The 24377-nt window shown below is 39.6% G+C and overlaps 1 protein-coding gene across 6 annotated transcripts in view; it reads right to left on the reverse strand.

Annotated features, from left to right (window-relative positions):
• LOC142362148 (ankyrin repeat domain-containing protein 26-like) overlaps positions 1-24377 on the reverse strand; it is a 68998-nt gene that overhangs the window by 8469 nt on the left and 36152 nt on the right. For all 6 annotated transcript variants that reach the window (XM_075427871.1, XM_075427870.1, XM_075427869.1 and 3 more), the window contains 18 exons: positions 24012-24208; positions 23161-23310; positions 22157-22190; positions 21788-21926; positions 20131-20344; positions 17804-17987; positions 17139-17285; positions 14978-15931; positions 12860-13012; positions 11802-11977; positions 11532-11625; positions 11074-11151; positions 9832-9966; positions 8664-8776; positions 8096-8231; positions 5973-6254; positions 5035-5270; positions 4036-4282 (listed from right to left, as the gene is read on the reverse strand). In XM_075427871.1, coding sequence (XP_075283986.1) covers positions 4036-4282; positions 5035-5270; positions 5973-6254; positions 8096-8231; positions 8664-8776; positions 9832-9966; positions 11074-11151; positions 11532-11625; positions 11802-11977; positions 12860-13012; positions 14978-15931; positions 17139-17285; positions 17804-17987; positions 20131-20344; positions 21788-21926; positions 22157-22190; positions 23161-23310; positions 24012-24208 — 3669 coding nt within the window. The remainder of the gene's footprint in view (positions 1-4035; positions 4283-5034; positions 5271-5972; positions 6255-8095; positions 8232-8663; positions 8777-9831; positions 9967-11073; positions 11152-11531; positions 11626-11801; positions 11978-12859; positions 13013-14977; positions 15932-17138; positions 17286-17803; positions 17988-20130; positions 20345-21787; positions 21927-22156; positions 22191-23160; positions 23311-24011; positions 24209-24377) is intronic.

Consider the following 24377-nt stretch of genomic DNA (forward strand, 5'->3'; position numbering starts at 1 on the left):
ACAACCAAAAAAATCCCAAGACATTTGCATGTGATTAGGACTTTATTGGTTAATGTGCGTGTGTCAATATGAACTTTTTTGTATTTTTCAAGACACTTCTGCACTTCCATTTCAAGGTTATTAATTTCTGTAGCATTTATATTTGATAAGGTAGAAGGTGCTATACTTTAATGGAACATTTCTTTATTTTCTTTTAAGAATAAAATGCTCGGTTTTTGCTGAGCTTGCAACATGACCATCTTCAAAATGTAAGGCTACATGCATAATCACTGACATTTGCATCTCATGTTAAGTTGTGGTTTAGGAAAACTGAAATCTTTCAAGCCTTTGAACTCCAGATTCCTCAGTTATGTCTAAAAGAAGCAACTGTGTTCACTTGCCAGAGGAGCACTTCTCCCTCTTGTCTGCAATCAGCATCATTTACCAATGTCTTTTCCAACAGTTGCGTGGACAAAGAAATAAAACCAGCATTTTGAGTAATAGTAGTGAGAAGTATTTTCAACCTCTGTGCCCCTGGAGCTATTTCAAAGCTTTTGCTCAAACTGAGTTTACATAAACATCCTCCTCTCAAGAATGGCATGTCCTCTACTTCAAATAGCCTTTCTCACCTTGAGGGAGCTACTGTGAGAAACACCAAATCTGCACCGAGAGCTTTGACTAAAAATAGAAGTGCAAGATGACTACCTGGGGCACACTGCAGTTTAAGCTCCTTAACTCCCTGTCATTATGAGCTTTAGTGGCGGAAGCATTTGTCATCTCCAGCCAAGAACCTTGAATTTAAAGACAAATTCTGTAGCAGATTACTGCAAAAAATCTGAGGCATAATTGAAGTGAACAGTGAAGAAAAGGCTTAGAGTCAGAGAAACTCTTGTGTCTTTAAATAATCTGGTGAACAGGCAGAGTACTAAGCAGCACAACCGCCAAAGCACTTCAAAATAGACTAGAAGTGTCATCTCTGGCATTCTTTCCTCACGCTCCAACTTGTCTCCTGAATGGCACAGGATTCCTGCAGAAATGACAGCCACAGACTGTGCATCTGGTAATTTTGCATCTGGAAACTGACTGAGAATCCCCACCCATTACTGTACGCAGAGGGACACATGCAGTTTTCCCCTTTTGTTACTTCCGGACTTAAACCCTTATTTTCCAATTCAGTCCTCTTTTCAGACGTGTATGTCAGGAATCCTGTACTTTCAGTTCCTCAGAGCTATGTTATGGCTTCAGATACTGTTAATGACATACTGCACCCAGATAAGGAAACTTAATCCAGCAGTTCCAAGCTAAATACCCACTTAGATGCACGTGCTCTAGCAACTACTGTACCTCTGCAAACCTGTTTATTTTTGCTAAAGGACTCAGAGAAGATCGGGTTTTAAGACTTTCCTGAATACACTGAACATTGAGTGAATTGAGGCTACAGACGGTGCTGTTACAATTAGCCTCAGCTGTTCCTTAACTGATGATTACAGGGAGAAATATCACAAAAGGATGTGCAGCTGCATTTTGTAACAGGGAGGATAAATTCACACAGATAATTCTGAGTCCCAGAGACCAGCCTTCTGCCTTGATTGAGGGAAAACAGGCATGCTGAGGTTTCCAGCCTTTTCTTATGAGAACCTGTTAGAAAAAGGTAAGTTCTCTGAGGATTTAGCAATAGTTTTACGCATCTTCATTCAAGGAAGAAAACTTTAGAAGTTAATACTATATTAGAATTAAATGCTAATCCCAAGAAGAAAAACAGTGTGTAGTAAGAGCGAATTATCCTCAGCTCCTCTGTCAACAACAAATGAAAAGTCTCTGTAGGTTGTAAACAAGATCAGGAGAGCTTCACGGCATTAAGTCCTACTTACAAAACTGCACTAGGAAGGAGAAATATAGGTATATAAGAAAGCCCCCAAACTAACAAATAAACCCCCATCTGGAATCAGTAACTGGAGACTGGGGAAATGACATACATAATTGTTCTTCGGCTTTCTTGAGAGTCTGCTCAAGGCTGATGGGTAATTTTTGGTTGTTTTTTTTTTAAAAACCTTCCAAGTGAAGCCTCAAAAACCAGCACCAAAGCCTAAAAGCATTCCAGAGTATAGCAATCCATCACAAAATGCGAGACATGTATGCTCTGAAAAGAAACTTTATGGGTACTGTTGAAGCCAGGACACTGAATGAGAACAGTATGACCATTCTCAGACCCAACGCACGCTTTTCTTGGAATCAGCTCAAATGTTTTTCACAAGTAGATTTAGGAACCATTTTGGCAAAACACTGAAGCAGCCTACATTACGAGTTGAAATATGTATCTGCATGTATTAGCAACTGCATAAAAACAATGAGCTAAGAAATAGCCTCCCTACAATATTTAATTTCTGTAATATACTTCAGAGAAGCTAGTAAACCAGTAAAGGAATCTATCTTGATACTGACAAAACTTGTAGATGCCCAGAGTTCCAATTTCTTCTGGAAAACTAAAATGGAAAACTTGGAGATGCCCAGAGTTCCAATTTCTTCTGGAAAATTAAAATGGAATGTTGCTGTAATTCAGTTCAGAAGCACTGAGTGCTGCACTTTCTTTCCCTTCACTGTCTTTTTTTCCCTCCTGTTCCTCCTTCTTCAAAAAATGCACAACTGTTAACCCTTCTCTTTTAAACTGAGGCAGCTTTTTTTTCCTAGAAGTGGGATGATTTCCTCCTTTGCCCATTTCTTCTTTTAACATCTTGCTCCCATCTCTCTGTCCTTGCTTTTTTCTCACTTGCTCCCTGTTCCCTACCAGTCTTATTCCCTTGTCCTGGCCTTCTCCTTATTTCACTTTTGCAGTGGGTCCTGGATTTTGCCTCCTTTCTACTGCTTGCATGCAGAATAGCCCTTGCAGGTAGTACAGTACTAATGGCCTCCCGAGATCTTTCTGTAATGTATGTCCACCCGTCTGACCTGAAAAACACATGCATGGCGATACAGAGAAGTTCATCTCTGTAACTGCCACTGCTACACATTACCTACACTGCTTCGTATATTTTTGTTTTATTGTTTGTTTGGGTTTTTCTTCCTTAAACCAGGTGCAGTATGTAGACACATTGTTTAAATGGGTTCTTTCCAGTGTGGGTGGGACCACTGAACTGAGATGGACTTTAAAGTGAATACTTCTCACATTCATTCAACAAGAGAATAGGTGAGGGATAGGACATTGCCTGAACAGAGAAGCTTGTCCATGCCTCAATCCCCTGCTATGTGGGAAACGGATTACAACTATTGACATCTGGTTTCCAAATCTCATTATAAAAATGTTCACCATTCTGTGAAGGATGTGCTATCACACTGACTGCTAATTGCAGGGCATACTCTGACCAGAGGTATTGCAGAGGTTGCAGCACTGCTGCAAAATTAGAAAGCTGTGAAGACTTCCTGATGAGTAGTTAATTTTACCTTTTCACATAATAACACATAGCAGGAACTACAAAAACAAACGCCTCTTATGCATAGTATACATCTCGCACTGAAGTATAAAGTGAGAAGTTACAAGATCCTGTTCATATCATCCTATGTTTGAAGCATTCTTTTGTTGGTATTAATGTACTAAAACAAGTTCCAGTGAAGAAATCGCTAGAATGAAGACCAGTGAATAAGGAAAAGGCATCTCAAAGACATCTGATGGGATTTTGCACTCCTCATAAAGTTAGCTGTTTTAAATAGGTCATGCATACTATACATTAAAATTTAATGAAGAACCTAACTGAGAACTGCGTAAGCCACAGTCATTCTTTTATCACAGTTTCTCTAGTAAAAGAATGTAGTTACACAGTTCATAATTTAGATATCAGTGTTTTTAGGTCTTTGAGCACTCTTGGAAATTTGTACAACCCTGATGACCAAAAGTCTTCACACCTACCACCTAGTTGCATACTGGTTTGATGATTAGCTGTTTTGGCACTTTAGACCACACAGTTTGGAACTGTAAATGGATTCTAATTTTAGGCTAAAAAGTATAACCTTGCTTACAGATACTCTTAGCAGTAGTTGAGAACAGTACTTCAAAATGCTTACCTTAGCCACGTAGTCTTCAACCCTGCTTCTTGATGATAATGCGTTCCCGGTTGGGCTTAGGAAGCTTCCTCCTAGGCTTAAACTTCTGTTCAGTGCCAAATTGCCGCCAGGATGTCCCAGTTCAGTTGAATACAGAACTGGACTTGCAGCCAGACCTCCACTGACAATGCTGCTTGTGATTAATGATTTGCTTCTATGGCGCTCCTGAATGAGCTTAGCATTGGCTTCTGCTAGTCTCTTGTTAGCTCTGAAACATTCAGAAGCATACAAAGAATTATCTCCGGTAGTAGCACTTTCACAAAGTTACCCTCCAAGTCTTTGACTACGATTCGACTTCTGGAAGTGGAAGGGAATAAGAGTGTGCAAAACAAGAACAGCATTTGATCTTTGTTTTAGATCCTATTTCTAAGAAGTCACACTACCTGCAAGGAATAGCAAGAGTTACCAACACTTAGGACTTTCTCAGCATTAGTGCTTCAAAGCAATCTATGAATGCCATGTGTTTACTTATCTGCTTCTCAAAGTTAAGTCACCTGCATGAGAACTCTGAGCTACCCTTCCTTTCACAAGGAAAGCTCAAACCTCAGACACAATGCTAAAATGGAAGCCAAAAAAGATTTTTTTCCTGCTTCACAGATTCAAATTCTGTTCTCTGAAGGGCCTATCCTTATGGAAGCAGAAAAGGACATGAAAATTATCTTTTCTGCCACACACAGAATAAGACGAGGAGATTATTAAAGACTGGCAAAAAGGCTGCCTGCTAAAACACAATCAACTTAAAAAATACCCTATTAATGCCATGATCAGTGGTATTACTGCTGAAACACTAAAGAGAAATTAAGACTGTTCTAATGAAGGAGAAAGGTCTTAAGGTACTTTCTTCACAAATATGCCATCTTATGCTTACATACATAACGCTGACCAGATGCAGAAGAGGGATTTTAGGAGGAAAATGCATGAGGAAAAAGTAGTATCACTCCAAAAAAAGCACGGACTTACCTTTCCAGTTTATTTGCTAGGCATCTTCTAATTTTTACTTCCTCCAGATACAGCTCTCTGTACCTTTCCACTTCTGCCTGCGTGGATTCTTTTTGAAAAATACTGTCTTGCTGGGTATTTTTCATCCTGTCCAATTCACATTCGAGATCTCTAATTCTGTGTTTCAGTTGGTTTCTCAGTGAAGCATGATGACTGGCTCTGATTTGTTCTAATCTGTCCTGGGAGGCTGCCTGGCTCTGAAGCAGATAATGCACTTTCAACCACCGCAAAGGAGAACCCTCCCCACCGTTCAATTGCACGTATCCAATTTCAAGGGCCCAGCTTTACTCAGTGAAGCAACTGTGCCTCCTCATCACCACCTGCAATCAAGGCAGAGCCCTGGAACTACCACATTAAATAATTCCTTTCATTCAGAAAGAACCCCTCTCTCAGCACTATTATTCATCAAAGCTACTAATGAAAGAACACGATCTATGTAGGACAGGGCATATAGAAAAGGATTGCTCAGAGACATTATGAGGATCACTCATTCCCCCCGCCCCGCAACTTCGGAGACTTCTTTTCTGAGCACTTTCCCCTGTACAATGACAAAGCAGAACCTGTATGTCTGCCCATGATAACTGTAAGTTGCAATACCCATTCAAGGATGAACAGCAAGAGTAAGACCAGCAGACAGTCATACCCATCCCCCACCCACCAGGAACTGCAAAATGGAAGTCCACCCTTGGGCAAAATTTTGATTCCGGGACCTGCAGACACATTACACACGCGAAAGCACTCTTGCCCAACCATATTCCCTTCTCCCACTGGCCTTCAGGGAAGACAGAAGTACAGCACTAACACACAGATTCAGGCACCGAAAAATAAAATACTAAAAAATGACAACCACAACAAAAGTATATAACACAAACTACTGACACATGAGAAAATTCACTTACCTGCAAAAACAGATTGACTTCTTGTAGTTTTTGTCTTATCTCTTGTCCAGCTCGTTCTTCCATCTCTCTTTTATATTGTTCTATTTGGCTGTGATCCACCATGTTAGTCTCCAAACGGTGTTTGAGGTTAGCCACCTCTTCTTTCAGCCGGCATTTGCTCTTCTCCAGTTTTTCATGGTTTCCACGCATGGTGGACAACTTTTCTCGCAAATCCTGATTTTGTGCTTCTAGCTGCATGCATTTTTTAGACTCTGCCTCCAGCTGCTGGGAAAGTTCACCAACCTGTAGACAGGAAAGAAGAAGAGGAACTTGCATCTACAATTAGCCAATTCCGTGAAAATCAGTAAGGAGTTGGCCATCAAGACTGTATGTATTTATCATTTGCTGATTCAGCATTAAAACCCAAGTGAAACCAGGCTCTTTAAGCAAGAACAGCTTCCACGTCATTTCTGATATGGTTTCTCTGGTTCCCATCCTTTCTTAGTTCGCATGCAACAGGTCACAGATCAAGACATGCCAAACTAGCAGCATTTCACCCATATGGCTAGGTTGAAAAATACTGCGGCAACTCTTCCGTGAGATGCTGATATGCTCATGGGAAATCAAACTTACCCATATCTAGCCACCTTTTGGTTTAATCAAAAACAACATGTATCATGCTTTAGAGGAATTTTGACGTGCTGTCAACACAGTCATGGCTTCATTACAGAACTGACAAGATGAGAAACAGATACTCATTTTTCCCATTACACGGAAAGATTTGTAAATAGTGGTTCAGAACACAGCTTTTACAGAAGTGGTGGAGAAAGACATATGCTTTAGGTCAAAGCTGCAGTTTATTTTAAAAAATTTGCAGGAAATATCAGACTTTCACTAGGTCCCAATGGTCAACTACAGCTCTGTCCACCTCTTCACCCCTTCAGAAATACACTTTTTCTATACCTACTTCAACATAAAACATGATGTCCTGTCTTTTATTAAAAAAAACAAAAAAAGTGGAGGAAACCAGCATAGTAAACAGCTGAAAGAGTCTCTAAGAGAAAGTAGAAACTTCAGACTTATTTGAAACCGCCTAAACATAATACCCTTCCCTGTCATTCAAAATAACTCTTCCAATAGAAACACAAAAACACTACTAACTTTTGGACTAAAAGTGTGCCGCTGCAAAGGCAGCTGACTCATTCTACAATAATACCTTCTGCAAATGAACATAGCTCTGAAACACGGCTGCTCTAGCAACAAATCCGGATAACGGGCAGAGAAGTAGGTACAGGTTCCATGCTACTGAACAGCCAGAGCAACCTCAAAAGCACTTCTGGGAACTATGATCTGGGTCCTCACGACAAGGGAAAGACGGGCTGAGATAGCTGCTAGAGAGCAGTAAGTTACAGAACCTTTTCTGCATCACCTCACTGTGTCGTGCCCGTTTAGAAAAGCAAAACCTGAACGTCCTCCTGCTCAGCTCGTGCACGAGACAGGGCTCAGGGTCTGATCTTGGTCACAGCCAGCTTGATAGAGTTGTTTGAGTTCTGGCAATATTACTCCCCTCTCCTCCAGAGAAGGACTTTACCTGTCAGACCCAGCAGATGCTGGCACAGCCTCAAGCTGCAGCCAGCCCTGTGCCGGGCCTCACTGCTCTCAGCCCTGCCCCTGCCCGATGACGTGACGTCCTGGCTGGACTGCAGGCCTGCCCGTCCCTGGGCACTGGCTGGGCGATCTGCGCCCTGGGCTGACCGTGCTCCCTGCCACCAGACTTGTCCTGCTCTTGGTGGAGAGGGCCTGAGGAACCGTTCCTGGCCCGTGAGGTCACTGGCCCAGCCAGGCTTGCTGCGACTCTCGGCTCGCCCTTCCCCTGCAGAACACCCTGCCCTTGATGTGCCCTTGCAGGAACTGCTTTGCACATAACATTTTCATCTTTACCCATAATGATAACTACATCATTATTATTTATAGCCATCTGCTACTGCAACAGTAGAAGGGACATCAAGAAAAGTCAATCCATTCCAAAATACATCCAAGAGGAGAAAAACCTAACAACATTAAAAGAAGTACAAGCAAAGAATAACACAGGTTCAAAAGAAAAAACACCACCACCAAAACCTCCCTAACAAACCATAACTCACCTTTGTTCTTAATCTACCAACTTCATTGACCATTTCAGAATACCTGTTCTTCATTTCACCCTGTAAATTAAGCTGGGACTCTCTCTCCTCATACACCCTTAGTTTCTTTGTAGCTCTGCTCAGAAGCCTCTTCAGCCTACAAAGAAAATTAATCAAGAAAACAATGAAGCAAATGAACAACTGTCCTTTTTCACATGCTCTTACGTAAACAGCGCAGACAGGGCATGCTTCATCTTTAATGGGCTTGACACACAAGAAATGACTGGGAAAAACCAGCATTCCCATGCCACAAATCCCTTTGAGGGTCCAAATTTCACATGAAGAGAGGTATAAAAGACTTACTTTCTTCCCAGGAGAACTGCAGGGCAACCTGCATTTGAAGTTCTTTTGGCAGCCATTGAAAGCTTGGACAGAAGCCTATGTACAGCTTATGTACAGAAGCCCTTGCAAGAACTAACATGAGGCCTGAATTTGCTCACAAACAGTTACATACACATATCTATGCTGAAGTTCAATAAAACTTGACTTCTACTCAGGTATAGCTCTTCAACATACTAAAAAACATTACCTCTTATAGTCTTTCTGCAGTTCAGCGTTTCTTTCCATTTCTTGGTCCAGACGCAGTTCGACTGGGCGCTTCAACTCTACCAGCTTCTTCACTTTCTTTCTTTCACTCTCGCGCTTTCAAAATAGAAAAGATACATGACGCACACAGCATAGGAACAGTATCTACACACAGTATATGCAGCTAGCATTCACCACAGAGAAGCTGCAGTACATCTCTATCTGTTAGCCAAGTTCCACAGAACGCCAAGAGACAGAATATCTGAGAACATTTAATCACTTAGTTTCACCAAACGGGCCAGTACCTAACAACAGAATCAGATGTCCCCACTGCAGCAAAGGCCACCCTCCCATGATGTTTCAGAGCATGAAGGTGGAAAAGATGCTGGAGAACACTTTTGGCAGTTCCTCTGCTGATAGCAGGGATTATGTAGGTATGCATGTCACAGGAAAACTTAGACCAATCTAAAGCTTTCGTGGCATCTTCAAGGAGCAGCAGGCAGGGGCTTGCAGAGGAATTTTGGAATCTTTTGGAATTCTTCAATGTTTTATTCCCCTCTGCCATTACCTCCATCTCTTCTTTGTAGGTATTTACTTATTCACATGTTGTTGTTGTTCTTGCTGTTTTCTTAGCCAAAACAGAGGACAGCTGGCAGCTGTTTTGACTTTGTACTTTGATTTTTCCTCTACAGAAAAGGAGAAAAGGGAAAGACTGCCCCTTGGGAACTGGCAGCCATTTCTTGTTTCCCAAGCACTAGTTCATCTGCCCAGAATTCCTTCAGTACTTTTTTCTGCAAGGCTTTTAAGCTTCCAGTAGCCTGAAAACATGCAGCAGCTCCTCCATACATTGCACTGGAAACACGAAGCATTTTAACCCTGCCTGGAAACCAAGGGGTCAGAAGATGACCAGAAGGAATCCAACAAAGAACTGGAGAACTACAGCCTTGCTCAATGCATTTAACTGATAGCAAACCACACTTCCCAGCAGAACCACTCCAGAATTTACACAAAGATACCCAGCTAGCTTTTATTTGCTCCCTGGATACTCCCCAGATTACAAGATACTCAGCGTCTGAATGGCAGGGCTAACAGAAGAAGCCCATTATGTAAGAAAAGGTGAACATGGTTCTCTTGGGTATTGGCTAGATGTCTGGAGAATTTTCTGGGCTCACCTGTTCCAAGAGTTCAGCCTTTTCCCTGTCAAGCTGAGCAACACGCTCTTCAAGGCGGAATCTTGACTTTAATTGCTCTTCCCATATGCTGTGGGAATCCTTTGATGTCAGAGCCAGCACATTAGGCTCTTGCACCTGTGAAAGCAACAGTGGCAAGAGAAAAGAAAATAACATGACCAGAAAGGCAACACTGCAATAGAAAGCAGGGGCTTAAAGGGAAAGAGGCCTAAGCTTTCCTGTCACCACCCAAGATCTACAGTTAAAGTTAATGCAGAGTGTAAAACACACCTCAGGAAACATAATGAAGAACAGCAACTGAAGCTGGTGGAAGGAATGAACACTCTAGAAGTAACAAGACGAGGGTATAACTTTGGGGCATGAGAAGACACACGCACACGTGTAAAAATCACCCTACAACATTCTTCCAAAGATCCTCATGAGTTCATAATGATACATACTTCAGAATATAACAATTTCTCTGGTGCCCACCACAGAAAATATTCTACCCTCACTGCTTCCATAGCAGCTGTACATCTCCTGAGAGCAAGCAAATGTTTTCAAACCGGCAATGATATTTAAGCTTCTGCCGAAACGGATAAAGATTTGCCTAACCTATGCATTTGCGTGGAACATAACTTGCTGATTCAGTTGAAGTATAAAGAATGCAAGTTGACTAGATGCTTTTAGTGGCATTCTGCAACAAAAAACCTGAACAAAACCATGTCTACCGATCTACAGAATTTCATGAAAACCTCAGCGCAAAGTCGTAGATAAAAAATCCTTAGGGTGTACAACTTTCAAATGTCCTGACGGAGTCGGTGAAACACTGGGTTTTACAACAGAAGTTTACATGGGCAAGCTCTGACAAAGCTGCAAATATGGATCTCCCTTCTGCCCACAACATCCATCCTATCCATCACTTGACTTTGTTTAACTCCAGTAGGCAGCTAAGCACCACAGCGCCACTTGCTCACTCCTCCCTGGTGGGATGGGGGAGAGAATTCATCAGACAAACCGTGCTGATGAACAGAAGTATCTTGCACAGCACAACACAGATACAAAACAGAGCAGCAGGGCAATGAGGAAATTTCCAGCCTTTTCCCTTAAGGGTGCCTTGCCCTAAAACCAGAAGGGTATTTGTCAGCTGAACTGTGCCTACGCAGCCCACCTGATCCTTTCACCAGTTACCTGCACACAAAAAATTCAAAGACGAAAACTCGTTCACAGAAGCCAGTCAAGTACCTGCTGCTGGTGGTGGTTCTCTGCAGCTGCCTGTGTTGTCCGTAAGCTAGTTATCAGGTCTTCCAGGCGGTTATGAATCTACATAAACAATAAAAAAAGGAAGAAAACATACTATGACTTTCCAGACTGAAGTTTATATTTCATTATCAAAAATAAGTATTACATACACCTCTATCCCTATAGTATTTACACCCAGCACTGATGAATAAAATGCCCTTAGTCTTAAATCCTTTCCTTCTAGAGCATTAAGTAGGGCTTGCTATAGCAACATAGGAAAACTCTCAAAAACAGAAAGCTGGGGTATGGACCAGGCTGCTTTCCGAGCAGCCCCCATTCAGCAGAACGCAAGACCCGAACTCCCCACAGCTCTCCAGCAAAACCTCATATTACAATTTCCCCACAGAAAGAGGTAACTGGGCTCAGAAGCTCACAAAAAGGGAAGTTTAGGACCAGCTTACTGAGGCAGAGGCTTGCAGGTCTCTCTGAAGGGCTTCAATCCTGTTGTTTTGCTGCTGGACCGTGGCTTCCAATCTAGTATTTTCAATTTCAAGGCTTAAAAAGAAATACAGGTCTTATTACGGAAACCCACAGAGCACCCATACTGAAAGAACCAAAAGCATCCTTCAAAACCGTGTGTGAACTTGCTGTGATGCAAGAAGGCTATCCTGTTGTTTTCACACAGCCCCAGAAAGTGACAGATGCCTGGCTTCACGGTGTTACTCTCTCACCGTTGCACATGTTCTTCCAGTTGTTTTATGGTGGTATTAGTCCCAGCAGATGTCAACAGGAGGTCCTGCATTTTCTGTGAAGAAGCTCTTACTTCTCTTTCCTTATTGTCCAAGGCAGCCTTCAACTCCTGAACACGATGCTCCAACTGAAGATGCTGTTCTTCCAGCTCTCGCAACTGTAAAATCACAGTAAGAATCCAGTTGTCAGGTGAGCTTTTCTATGGAGGAATCAGCTGCTGCTGAAGAATTTGAGTACTGCGTGTATGTGCACATACCCTCAAAGAACTGTTGTCACTTCAAGCACATTCAAACCTTCACTTGTACTAGCAAATGAACACAAACTGTGTCACTTCATCATCTTTTATGCTGGCCTCTCCCATCCCTCCACTGATTTCCTACAGCACAGTTCGAAGCCCCGACACTGCCCTGCCACCCTTTCAGTGACTCGTGACACTCTTTGTACACACTTGTTTGCTCCTCCATTGAAAAGAGGAAGTCAAAAGTTCATCCTCCTCCTCAAGCGACTTCACAGCTCCCTCACAAGGAGATTTGAGATGATTTCTACCCACAAAAGGTGGTCCCTGCCTAGAAAGTGGCTTACAATTCATTTGCAAGAAGGCAGCTTAAGGATGGCAAATTACAGCAGGGCAGATGAATGGGGGGGGAAAAAAAATGCAGAATAAGTTACAAAAGCATTTAGAACTGACAATTTGTTACCTGGTGGTAGGCGGTAAAAGCATAGACAGCATAAAAAACCCAAACGCAGCAGTCCAGTATTTCTACTGTTCTTCAGAAACCAAGACAACCTACTTAGCCAAACCAAATGCAATAAGCTCCAGGCATGAGTTTATTTTGCAAAGCACCTTAGCAAATACAAACTTTTGTCCAAGTAAGGACATAGTGTCCTCATGTCAAAGACAGCAAGTTTATACAACAGTCCAACTCATTCACACATCATTACATCTATCCTCTTTTTTTCTAGGGTTTTAGGACAACATTCACTCATACTTTCAACAGCCACCTTCAGACTTATTCATATAGTTACAGATATCATGTACCTTGGTTTTAACCTTTTCCAATTCCTTTTGCAGGCGCAGCTTGTCTTCCTCCAGGTCACTGCGGTAGCGTGTAGTAACTTCAAGTGAAGCTTCTGACATAGATTGCTTTTTAAGAGCATCAGCAAGCTCCTGTTGCAGCTGCCTGACCGTGCCCTAATGAAACAGTTAAATGAGCACGAGGAAAGTTGTAAGAACATGAAACATGCCTTTACTTTAACTTTTTTGATTATACAATTAGACCTGTCTTCGGATTGAACTCAAAGATATGAAATTTTGGCTGCACTAGTAGGCATCTGCACAGAAGATGATATCTCTTCATCTTTCTCAGCTGAGCACCTTCAAACTATCAGCAGCTATTCATGAGGATTTCTATATTCTAATAAAATAAAGAGGCTCATGTATTATTCTTCTTGGAACAAATACACAAGCGCACACTGCAATTGTGTATTTTTTTTTCTATCAAAACCCAAAGAAATCTGTTGCAATGTAAGAGCCCAGATATTACTCTGATCAACAAAGCGAGGACTTTGTATTAGATTGTTCATTGTTCTGTTCCTCCATTATACAAGTACAATTAAATGAATACATGTATCTGAAAGCTCTTCTGAGATACACTTTAAGTGTATCATATACTTTAAGTATATGTTGAATCGCATTCTCTTGCAGTGTTCTTATTGAGTTCATTTTAGAATATCAACTGCTTTTATACTGACAGATTAGGGTCAAAAAAAATCAGGATCATTTATATATATATTTTTATAAATATAATTTTTATATATATTTATATATATGGGTGTGTGTACGTATATACACAATATCTTCAAAAGGAACCTGTTATTTTGGCAGTAAGAATACAAAGCAATTCACAGATTAAGTGATCCATAGCATTGCCCCCCTTAAAGCAACTCACAAATGAAGAATAATGTGGTTATTTGACACATGCAGATATTTACCTCACTCAAAGATTCTGGATTTCTTATGAAGAAGGGGTAATAATAATGTATTTTTAAATCACTATTCAAATCATTAAGGGAGTCAAACCTTACACCAGCTTGTCTAAATACTGCATGTGATTTGTTGCTATTTTCCAGAAAGTGAAGGAAGATTAAACAAAATAGGTAAGGCAACTTTTAAATCATTGCTCTACCTGGAATTGGTAGAATACTCTATCCATAGAGAAGACCCTATCTGCTCCTAGGAACATATATAATAATGCATTGTCCCATCACCTATAACTTTTTCAGCTGTCTACCTATTCCTCACTTGTACCCCTGTCTTTATTCTCTTCCACCCTTTTCTTGACAAAAAACATCTACATGCAGAAATGGGATCAACACTTGGTCCATGTATATCTGAGCAACTTAAAATTAAGCTAGTGCTCTGCATAGGAGTATGTTTCATACTCATGTACTGTGTGAATTTGCAGGAAGACAGTTTAACTGATATCCTAATGAGTTTTCTGTCCAGTTTATTAGTCTTCCACAAAGCCACAAAGAACAAATTTAAATATGGCTACACATCATAAAACAGGTAAGAGAAGGGTCTGAAATTAACTTCTTGAGGAACAGCCAGGCCCCTTAGAACCCCCAGAACACATACATAAATCAACACCTGGACAGTATTAATACTCTTCAATTTTGATAGCAACTTGCGCAGAAGCGATTTTTTTTCTATGCAGGAGCTTCATATAAGTCCATCCCCCATCACATCACTTGTCTGTGCCTTCATTTCTCAACCCTCTCATATTGGATGTTCTTCCTTTTATACCCCTCTTCTTTGTGTCAGTGCAACACATGTATAATAATCATCAAATATATAAACCCATTCTATAGGGCATAAAGTGTATGAAGAAAGAGATGAAAAAAGTTCCAGAGAAGTCACCTTTCTTGATCAAAACTTAGACTTGGATACCTTTTTTTCCTGTTCTCTGCTCAGATCTGAGCAGTAACATCCTGTTTGCCAAAACCTTCCACACTTCCAAGAGAAGCAGGACAAACCAGAACAAATCAGCATTATTTGGTCCCACGCACGTAACTCACGCCTGCTACGTTTTAGAAACATAAAATAATTTCAAAAACTGACAAACTTTAAATTGTGCTTTCTAAGCATATACTTTACCTCTCTTTCTACTTTGTCAGTCTCGTATTTAAAGACTTGTTCTCTTAAATCAGTACACTTGGCATTTAATTCCTTGTTTCTCTCTTCCACTAGGTAAACTTGCTTTTCAGTATCAGCTCTGAGTTTGTTGAAAATATCATTAAACCGGTCCTGCACATCATTCACTACTTTTTCTTTGATGAGCCCCTTGTTCTGCATATCTTCCAGTTGTTGACGGAGTAAAACATTTTCACTCTGGAGCTGGGCCAATCGCTCCTGCATGGACTCCTGCTTTATTATAAATTTGCTTACTTGATCCTTCTCAAGTTGTCGAGCATGATCGCATTCCTTTGCCTGACACTGGGCTTGACTTAATTCTTTCTGTTTCATTTCCAAAAGCAATGTGTTTTCTCTGAGCGTTTGTTTCAGCTGGTGAAGCTCATTTTCTAGACTATTAGCTCTGCTTTCAGCTTTACTCAGCTGCTGAGACAAGCTCTTGTTCGTTTCTCGCACATCAGAGAGGTCATGATGGAGATTGTCTTGCAAGCGGAGCCATTTGTCACGTTCTCTCTGAAACGTTCGTTCGACATCACTTTTTGATGACTGATGACGTTCAAGTTCTTGAACAGTAGTGGTCAGGCGGGAACGAAAGGATTCAATTTCTGTCTCTAGTCTCTCTTTGCTTTCTTTTGTCTGCTCAAGTTTGGATGTGAGCACTGCAGATTCTGTCTTTAATAAGTTCAGCTGCCCGTTGTACTGAAAAACTGTTTGCGTTAAGGCTTCCTCATTCAGTTTAAGCTCCTTTTTGAGATCTTCATTTTTTTCTTTCAAGCTCTCATTTTCCTCTAAATATTTTCCTTCTTCCTCCTGGTGCCTAATTCTTACTTGATCAAGTTCTAGTCTTAGCATAGCAATCTCATCTTGGAGTAACTGATTTTTATGCAACAGATCCTTTTCTCTCTCAGTGTTGGATTCCTGAATGACAAGGAACACCAATAAATAGCCATCTGGGAAATGAATGTACAAAACCAGTTCAGCATTAAACTGCATTTTAACATTTCTAACACTGAGGCATGACTTCAATGATGAGACTGAAATTTCAAGCCATACATAAGCTACTCTGAACTCGTGCACGTGTACAATGTATGCACACACATAACATACCCTTAGATCCTAAATGAACAGCCCAAATATAGAACGACTTTTTATTCTTAAATCACCAACCAAATAATAACATTATTTAAAATATCTCAGGTACAAAGCTTTTAAAATTACAGCGCTTTCTTGTATGTGCATGTCTTTAAAATATTCCCTTTAAGGTTAATTTAGCTGTGTTACAAATCTGGTAGACAAAAAAAAGGCTAAAAAGGGTATTTTCCTTCTTGAATGTCTTCTTAACACTTTTCCTTTTGTATTCCTGAAAGACAGCTATACTACTCAATCATCCCTGGAATGCAATAATCTTGTATATTTCCTGTATATATATATATATATAAAACTTTTTTCCACATAAACACAGTCACCCTACACTTACTGGGCAGTACAGCCAAGAACAAATAATTCTTTCAAGCGCTGCATATACTTAGTAAATTAAGTGAACTTTTACAAAGAATTTTTTTTTTTAATACAGTGTTTACGATTGCTTTTTCTCCTCCAATTATTCTAACTCCTAGAGGGAGTTTAATTAATTGCTGGTATTCCTTACTAAAATTTTAGTATGTGGAGGTGGAAAAGAAAGGCATACTTGAAAATAAGTAAGTTTGATAAGGGAATAAGCAATCAAAAAAACAAAGTAATGGGAACACAAAGAATGAGTGTCAAACATCTTTCTTCCTGGTCAAGCCTGATGTAGGTAGCTAGGTGATTGACTGCTAGAAACCTTAAAAAATGATGACGAAATGTCTACGAAATGAAAAATAACAGATAGCTTAAGAAACGGCGTAAATAGTGTCTTCTATTAGTTTCCTACTTGCACATGCAATTCAGGTACACTCAAGACTGATGCTCTTTCCAGAACTTTTAAAGACATAAGGGAAAACAGAAGAGGTATTTACACATTTGAGTTACACTGACAAACTGTAAATAATCCATCAAGCAGCAGAAAAAGATATATAAGATTTATTATGACTTTAGAACAAATATGGTGAAATTTAATTGATGAGAAAAAAAAAAATCTGCTCACCTCTGAATTTTTTCCTATACTTCTTCTTGTCTCCTCTTCTAGTTCCTTTTGGCTCCAGAGATGGTTGTTCAAAATTCCTTCTTGCAGGGCTCTGGCACTCTTTTCCTGAGAGAGCTGTCTCTGTGTTTCATCACGCTCTTCTTCAACCTACAGTAATACAATTAAATTACTTGTATCTTGAGAAAAATCAGAGCTAGCAACATCTTCCCATTCTCCTTTGTATTCTTGCAAATAGTTTTGCTTTCCCACAGTTCTAACAACCCATCTGTAAATAATAAATTTTAATTTTCTTCTGAAAATTGAGAAGAAATACAGAATGTTTTGTAGTAATTTTGAAAAGTAATTTGAAGTCAGGCTTTGCCTGAAACACAAATGAAAATGAAATTTCGGAAAAAGACCCCGAAAACAAAATTTTGGAAAAAGACCCAAATTTTAAAAAAAAGGAAAGTAAATTTTGAAAAAGGAGAAAAGGAATAATGAACTTTCAAAGGAAAAAAAAAACCCCAAAACCCAGACCACTTGTGAACTGTTTTCAACTGTCCTCAATAGTTATCCGATGCCTCTTCCATGAACAAAGTAACTCCTTCTTTAGGCATACTGGAATACAAGGCCAATTAAAAAGAAGCAGAAAATAAGATGACAAGTGTTTAACTCATTTAATATACCTGTTTCAAGAGCTTTCTCAGTGTTACTAACTCCATTTCTAAATTCCTTGAGTGTAACTCAAGTTGCTGTTTCTCCTCCACCTCTTTACAATATTGATCATCTTTCTTTCTGAGTTTCTCTCTTGTTTTCTCATACTGCGTTTCTACTCTGAGCCTCTTTTGCTCTTCTTGTTTCAAAGTAAATCTAGGATTTAAGAGACTATTTGAGAAATTAAAGCACTGATGTAAAAAGTAGATATTCCACAATATGAACTTGCAGAGATAACTCAAACTATAAAAATGTTACATCTTTTCAGATTTCATATTTTTACTGTGATTTTTAACTTTTTAAAGATTTATAACTTCATTCCATCAGTTGTACATGATACAGAAATAAACCGTTGAGTGATTTATCATTTATTTGTGAGTTTACATAGGTAAATATGCAGTGCTATGCACACTTCTATATTTTTAAAAAAAAATCATACAGACACTTAATTCAAAAGAAGTTCATTGTCTTTTCAGATCAAAGCATCACAAAATTTTACCATGACTAAAATACATTTCCTAATGTGCTTAGCATTGCCTACGTATTACGGATTCAGTGATTCCAAGTGATACTGACGAAGGAGCACACCACTTATCTATCATAGACCAAACAATTTTTTACCAAGCCTTCTGTAAGTCTAAAACAACTGCTGAGCATAGGAATGGCAAGCAGTTTCCATTTACTGAAGAATGAGGTGAGTGTTCAAAAAAAGATTTAAAAATGCATAGGCTTTAAGCTTAACATGATTAAAAATAGTTTTAAACCTCATTGGATCATCTTCTGGAAGAAACAACAGCAATTTCATTTTGAAGCTAATTTATAATGAAAGCCTTAGGGAATGTCAACTTCTTCAGTAACTGAAAGAATTAGCAATAAGCACCAGCATGGCAAAAAATGGTCCATGGTGTGTCCACCATACTCAAACAAGAAAGCAGTTTTATGTTTCATATTACTTTGAATATTTTTTCTGATATCCTTGCAATGGTCAACAAGAAAACAAAAATCAAGCATTAAAATAAGGAAAGAGCTGTCAATTGAAAATCTGCTTTAGAAATTCTGCAAAACAAGTATCAGCAACCACAAATAAATTATTCAAAAGATTGACAGTTACATTTGTATTTGAATGGTTTATATTGCAAGGACAAAGTTTTACGTATAATTTTCAGTGTAATTTCACAAAAAGTATAGCTTTTGTAAGTGTAAAGTTAACGTTGCTTTGAGAATTTATTTAGAATGAAATCTTAATTCTTTGTAATTGATAGATACTCGCGAATTTTGAAAAACGGATGAAGTCAAATCTAGGCCAAGCTGGGACTGACTTTGTCTTCCTCATAATCCTCTTCCACATACTGGGAGGCACAATTCCTCAAAGCTCAGTTCCCTCAGCCTCCCCGCAGAGGGCTGGTGCTCCCTCACCAGCTTGGTAGCTCTCTGCTGAACTCACACACATCAGTTAAGAACTCTCATACTGGGAGGCCAAGAGTTAGACCCAGTGCTCTAGACACAGTTCAGCAAGTGCTCAATAGGCGTGGATAATCACTGCCCTCAATCCCCTGGCTCTGCTGCTCTTATTACAGCTCAGAATGCCATGGCCTTCTCAGCTGCCAGCTTGTACCGGCTCTTGTCGAGCTTGCTTGCTCTTGGCCAAGACTGCCAGGGCCTTCTCTGCAAGCTCCCCAGCCAGGCCATCCCATGGTACACCATCATGAGGGGATCTTACTTCCCACATGCAGGCTTTGCATTTGTCCTTGCTGAATTTCATACGGTGCCTGCTGGCCACTCTTGTCTAAGGTGATGTGAACAGCAATGAAAAACTTCATCGCATCCAGGTCTAGCGCGGGAGTATGGGGAAAGGCGCAATCCTGAATTTGACTTTTCAGATAAACAAATCAGCAAGCAAACAAATGCTTTAAGCTCTGTTCTGAGTTGCACTCTGTGGAGTTACCAAAATTCCTAATATAGTACACCAACAGAAGCTGCAAAGGAAAACAAAAACCCAAAAACATATCTCATAAAACTCTGTTATAAATCTAATTTTTCTATGCATATTCTTTTGCTCTCTTCTCTTGCTATTAAATAAAACAGTTAAAACAACATCCAGAAGATTTTACACTGAGCTTATATCCCAGCATTTTTCCCCCTTGACATCATGTCCTCTATAGCGTAACTTGCTCACTGGATTCAAAAAACCCAAATCCAGAAGACTAGAAACCTCTCATCCTATTGCATGTATCATCAACATCTTCTGGAACATGAACAATGACAAGATAACACATTATCAGAATGCAAGGTTACATACTTAAGGCTTTGGATATCACTTTTCCATTCTGCTTCTTGGTGAGCCAATATGGATTTCAAATCTTGAGTCTCTTCCGCGATCAATTGTGACTCCTCCTTTTCACTTTCCAGTTTCCTTACTTCTCTCCAGACAGCCGTATACCGATTTTTTTCACGTTCTATTATCTGTTCATATTCAAGAAGTATGTTTTGAATTTTCAACAAAACAGCAGAACCTATTTTGAAATAGAAAAGACACAAAGCTGCACATATGCAAATACTTTCCAAGGTATGAATTGTTTAATGTTTTGCTGTATTTGGTGTAGGTGGCAAGGTTTTGGTAGTGACAAGACTGCAGCTAGTGGGGAGGTCTCTGTGAGAAGAGGCCAGGGGTTTCCCCATGCTGTACAGCCAGTTCCAACGGACCCACCACAGGGCACAGTTGAGCCTCTCAGCCACGCTGGTGGCACTTCACTGAAAATGTATTTAGGAAAGGGCAAAAACATTCACACAGGCAGACAAGGAGAAAAGAAAGAGAAAAACAGCCCTGTGAACACCCAGGTCAGTGAAGAAAGAGCGGAAGGAGGTGCTCCAGGTGCCAGAGCAGAGATTTCCCTGAAGCCCATGGAGATGCCATGGTGGAGCAGGTATTTCCCTGCAGTCCCTGGAAAGGACCACGCTGGAGTAGATATCCACAAAGCAGTGCTGTGTGGAGGACCCCATGCCAGAACAGATTAATATTTCCTGAAGGGCCTGCAGCCGATGGAGAACCCAGGCTGGAGCAGATTTTCCCTGAAGGACTCACACTGGAGCAGAGGAGCATGAAGGAGCAGCAGAGGGAAACTGCTATGTCGTGACTGCAGATCCCAGCCTCCCTGCACTGCTTGAGGAGGGGTAGGCAAGTCAAGAGTGAAGCTGAACTTCAGAAGGGGGCTGTGGGGAGGTGTTGTTTTAATTATTTTGTCTGTGTTTCTCACTATCCAAATTTAACTGGTAACAAACTAAGTTAGGTTTCCCCAGGTAGAGTCTGTTTTGCCTGTGGCAGTAACTGGTGACAGCTCTGCCTCTGTACTGATCCTTGAGCTTTTTCATCCTATTCCTCCTGTTGAGGAGGGGTAGAGAGAGCACAGCTGGGTGGCAGTTTGGCCTTTAACCAAGATTAACCCCTTGCCTAACAAAATTTTAGCATAGTTTAATAGATAATAGTAAGTGATGCTTATGTTTACATAATGCTACGTGTATATACACAAGCATCTTACTACAGTTGATTTTTTATATATATGTGTGTGTGTGTGTATAGATATAAAAAACACTAACAGCAAAGTCGTTACTTTGCTGCACTATTTTTTCATTAACTATTGAGGGGATACAAAGAGGCAAAAGAAGATCTTGCTAACTTTTGATGACTGCATTAGGAGATGAACTGTACTTTGCAAGAACCTGCTTCTCCAGCTCTGACTAGACACAGAATCAATGATAAAGTAAGGCATGTTTGCTGACAATACAGACAGACATCTAAGGTCAGGCAAGATAACTTCGTATCTTTTTAGGGGGATGTCTAATCATAAAGAAATATTAGATCAAAATATAAAATTAAGTACCTAGGAGTGCATACAAAGAAATCATGTTTTAAAAGAGGAATTTGTAACAGCTGAAGACAAAGCGACTTGAAAACTTACCCATATGATCCACATTAAGCTGTTCTAACAGCAACATAGCCTCTTTGTAGGTTGAAGTTCGTAATTCAGCATCCTCTGAAGTTATGTCAGATGAGTGAGTTAAATCAAGGTCATCAGTTACATCCATTTGTACGCTGACCTACAAACAACACACTATTTTCTGTATGCAGCTATACAGTATTACAGATTATTACAAATGCATTAATGATTCATTCTCTCATTCACAGCCCATACATTTGGCACAAATACGATAAAACTGCATACTAGCAGCAATTTGTGCAGCTGGTTGATCACTACATAAATGCTGTTCCCATCTAAGTGATTAAAAGCTGATACAAGCTATTTATCAAGAAACTAATTTTACAGTACCTTGTTCGTTTCACTCCCTGTTTTTGCTGCAGGTCTGGAAAACAGAAATACATTTCAGTACTGAAACGCTTATATTGCATAATGAACAATATCTAAAGTTGCATGGAAAACTTCAGGAGTGAATTGAGCTAAAATTTAATATAAGAATTTTGTTAGATGTAGTTGAAGACTGAAAAAATGTTTGTGTACTATTGTATCTATTGGAAGGCTATTTTTTCCAGAAGATATTAAGCAAATAGTTGAAATAACTGTTCTCTGCACTTCACTGGAAAGTAACTGGAATCTTACACATACAGATATGTAGATATACAGATAAAGAGTTACGCGCATTCCCTGTTTAATACCAGAGGCTTAGCTCTCTTCAATACTGAGAATCCTTCTCTTACAGTTCAAAGAATCATAATTTTGGATTCTCTAGTGTACCGGGTCTGGCTGGGATGGAGTTAATTTTCTTTCACAGCAGCCCATACAATGTTGGGTGTTACGATTTCTGACTAAAACATTGCTGATAACACACCAACGTTTTAACTATGGCTGAAAAGTGCTTGTACAGTGTCAACACCTTCTGTTTCTCACTTTGCCTCGCAGACAAATAAGCTTGGGGTGGGCAAGAAGTTGGGAGGTGACACAGCAGGGGGGAGGGGAAAGAAGAAAAAAAGGCAGAAAAACCTGAGATGCCTGCAGTGAAAGAGTAATTTTGCTCTTTCATAAGTCTCTCTTCTCCCTTTTTAAAAATATAAAATATATATTTACACATGTGCATACACTCCGGTAATTATTCAGAATTTGTGCACATCTGACCTTATCATTAACTTGACTAGTATGTTCAAAGCACTCTAAGCAAAAAAATAAGTGTTTTTGAACACAAAGGGCATCAGCTAGTATTATCACACGAAAGAACAAGAATCATTGTGAACATCACATTTACAAAACTTTCCTTTAGCTTTCAGGTCAATTTTTATCAACAAGTAAGTTTTATTTATAACATTCCTTATATTCAGTACCTTTCTTCATCTTGAGATGTTTCAGTGAAAGTGCTGTCATCCAGTACTTGAAAATGATTGCCACTGGGAGAGCTCATCTGCTGACTAGGCTTCTGCTTTGAAGTCTGTCTTTTATTTTTCTTTGCAACTTCGGCATTCAGGGCAAGTTTACTACATTAAACAGAGAGGAGAAAAAAAAAAAATCACCGAGTAACTTTACAGAAAATATGTCTGTGAAACAACATACTTAAGATGATGTCCAGAAACAATTGAGATTAAAAGCATCTATGATAAAACACAGACTTGACTCCAAAGATCATGGAAGATACCTAAGTATTTAAAAAACTTTCCCCCAGGAACGAGGGTGAAATGCGGAATCTGAGCTAGATTCAGGTAAGTTGGAACATATCTAGTAACCCCACCAGAGGAAGTATCTGGAGCAGAGATTCCTTTGAGGGACAGGCAAGAAAAAATCCTGCTGGACTGTTGGACTAGATGACCCCCAGAGGTCCCTTCCAAAGCCTACCATTCTGTGATTTCATGGTTTCTTGCAAAAAATAACTGTTTTTTCCAGTCTTCCATTCTGGTTTTGAAGATGCATTTGGCCTCACTATTGACAAGGAAATTCACAGGAATTTGGTTTCTCTCTTTTTTTTTTTTTTACAGCAGGCAATAAATTCGAACCTCCATTATAAGCTTAGTTTTTTCTTGAAATTTTTTTTTTTTTGTTATTAAATGTTTGAGGAACAGGGGACTACTCAGTATGGCTTTCAGGACTGAGGAAACTACTTCAATTACTACAGTATTAGAAAACCTAAAAGATATTTAAGTAGTACCACAAATAAGAATTAGAGATTATTTCCTTAGTTTACCCTTTCACTGGCATTTCAGTCAATGTTGATCTCTCTTCAGATGAAAAATTCTTTTTGTCTTCTTCTTCTATAGTGTTTTCATTCTCCATTTTCAAACAGTCATTCTTCCTTAGAGCAACCTTTTGTTTCATTTGCTGATTAGTAACGTTGTCTGGCAGTGTATTTAATTCGTCAAGATCTTCCTGTTTTCCCACCACCTGCATTTTGAAACATCTTTGTTTGCTTTTTTCGTTCTCAACCAACAAAAAGAAAGTTAAGCTTCATATATTTCTCCACATTTCTATGAGAGAGATACCATATCCAAGATTGAATAACTCTGGGTTTACCTTTGAAATAAAGTAACATGAAAAAAAAAAATTAAATTGA

The sequence above is a fragment of the Opisthocomus hoazin genome, chromosome 8 (genome assembly GCF_030867145.1).
Source record: "Opisthocomus hoazin isolate bOpiHoa1 chromosome 8, bOpiHoa1.hap1, whole genome shotgun sequence".
Taxonomy (NCBI): Eukaryota; Metazoa; Chordata; class Aves; order Opisthocomiformes; family Opisthocomidae; genus Opisthocomus; species Opisthocomus hoazin.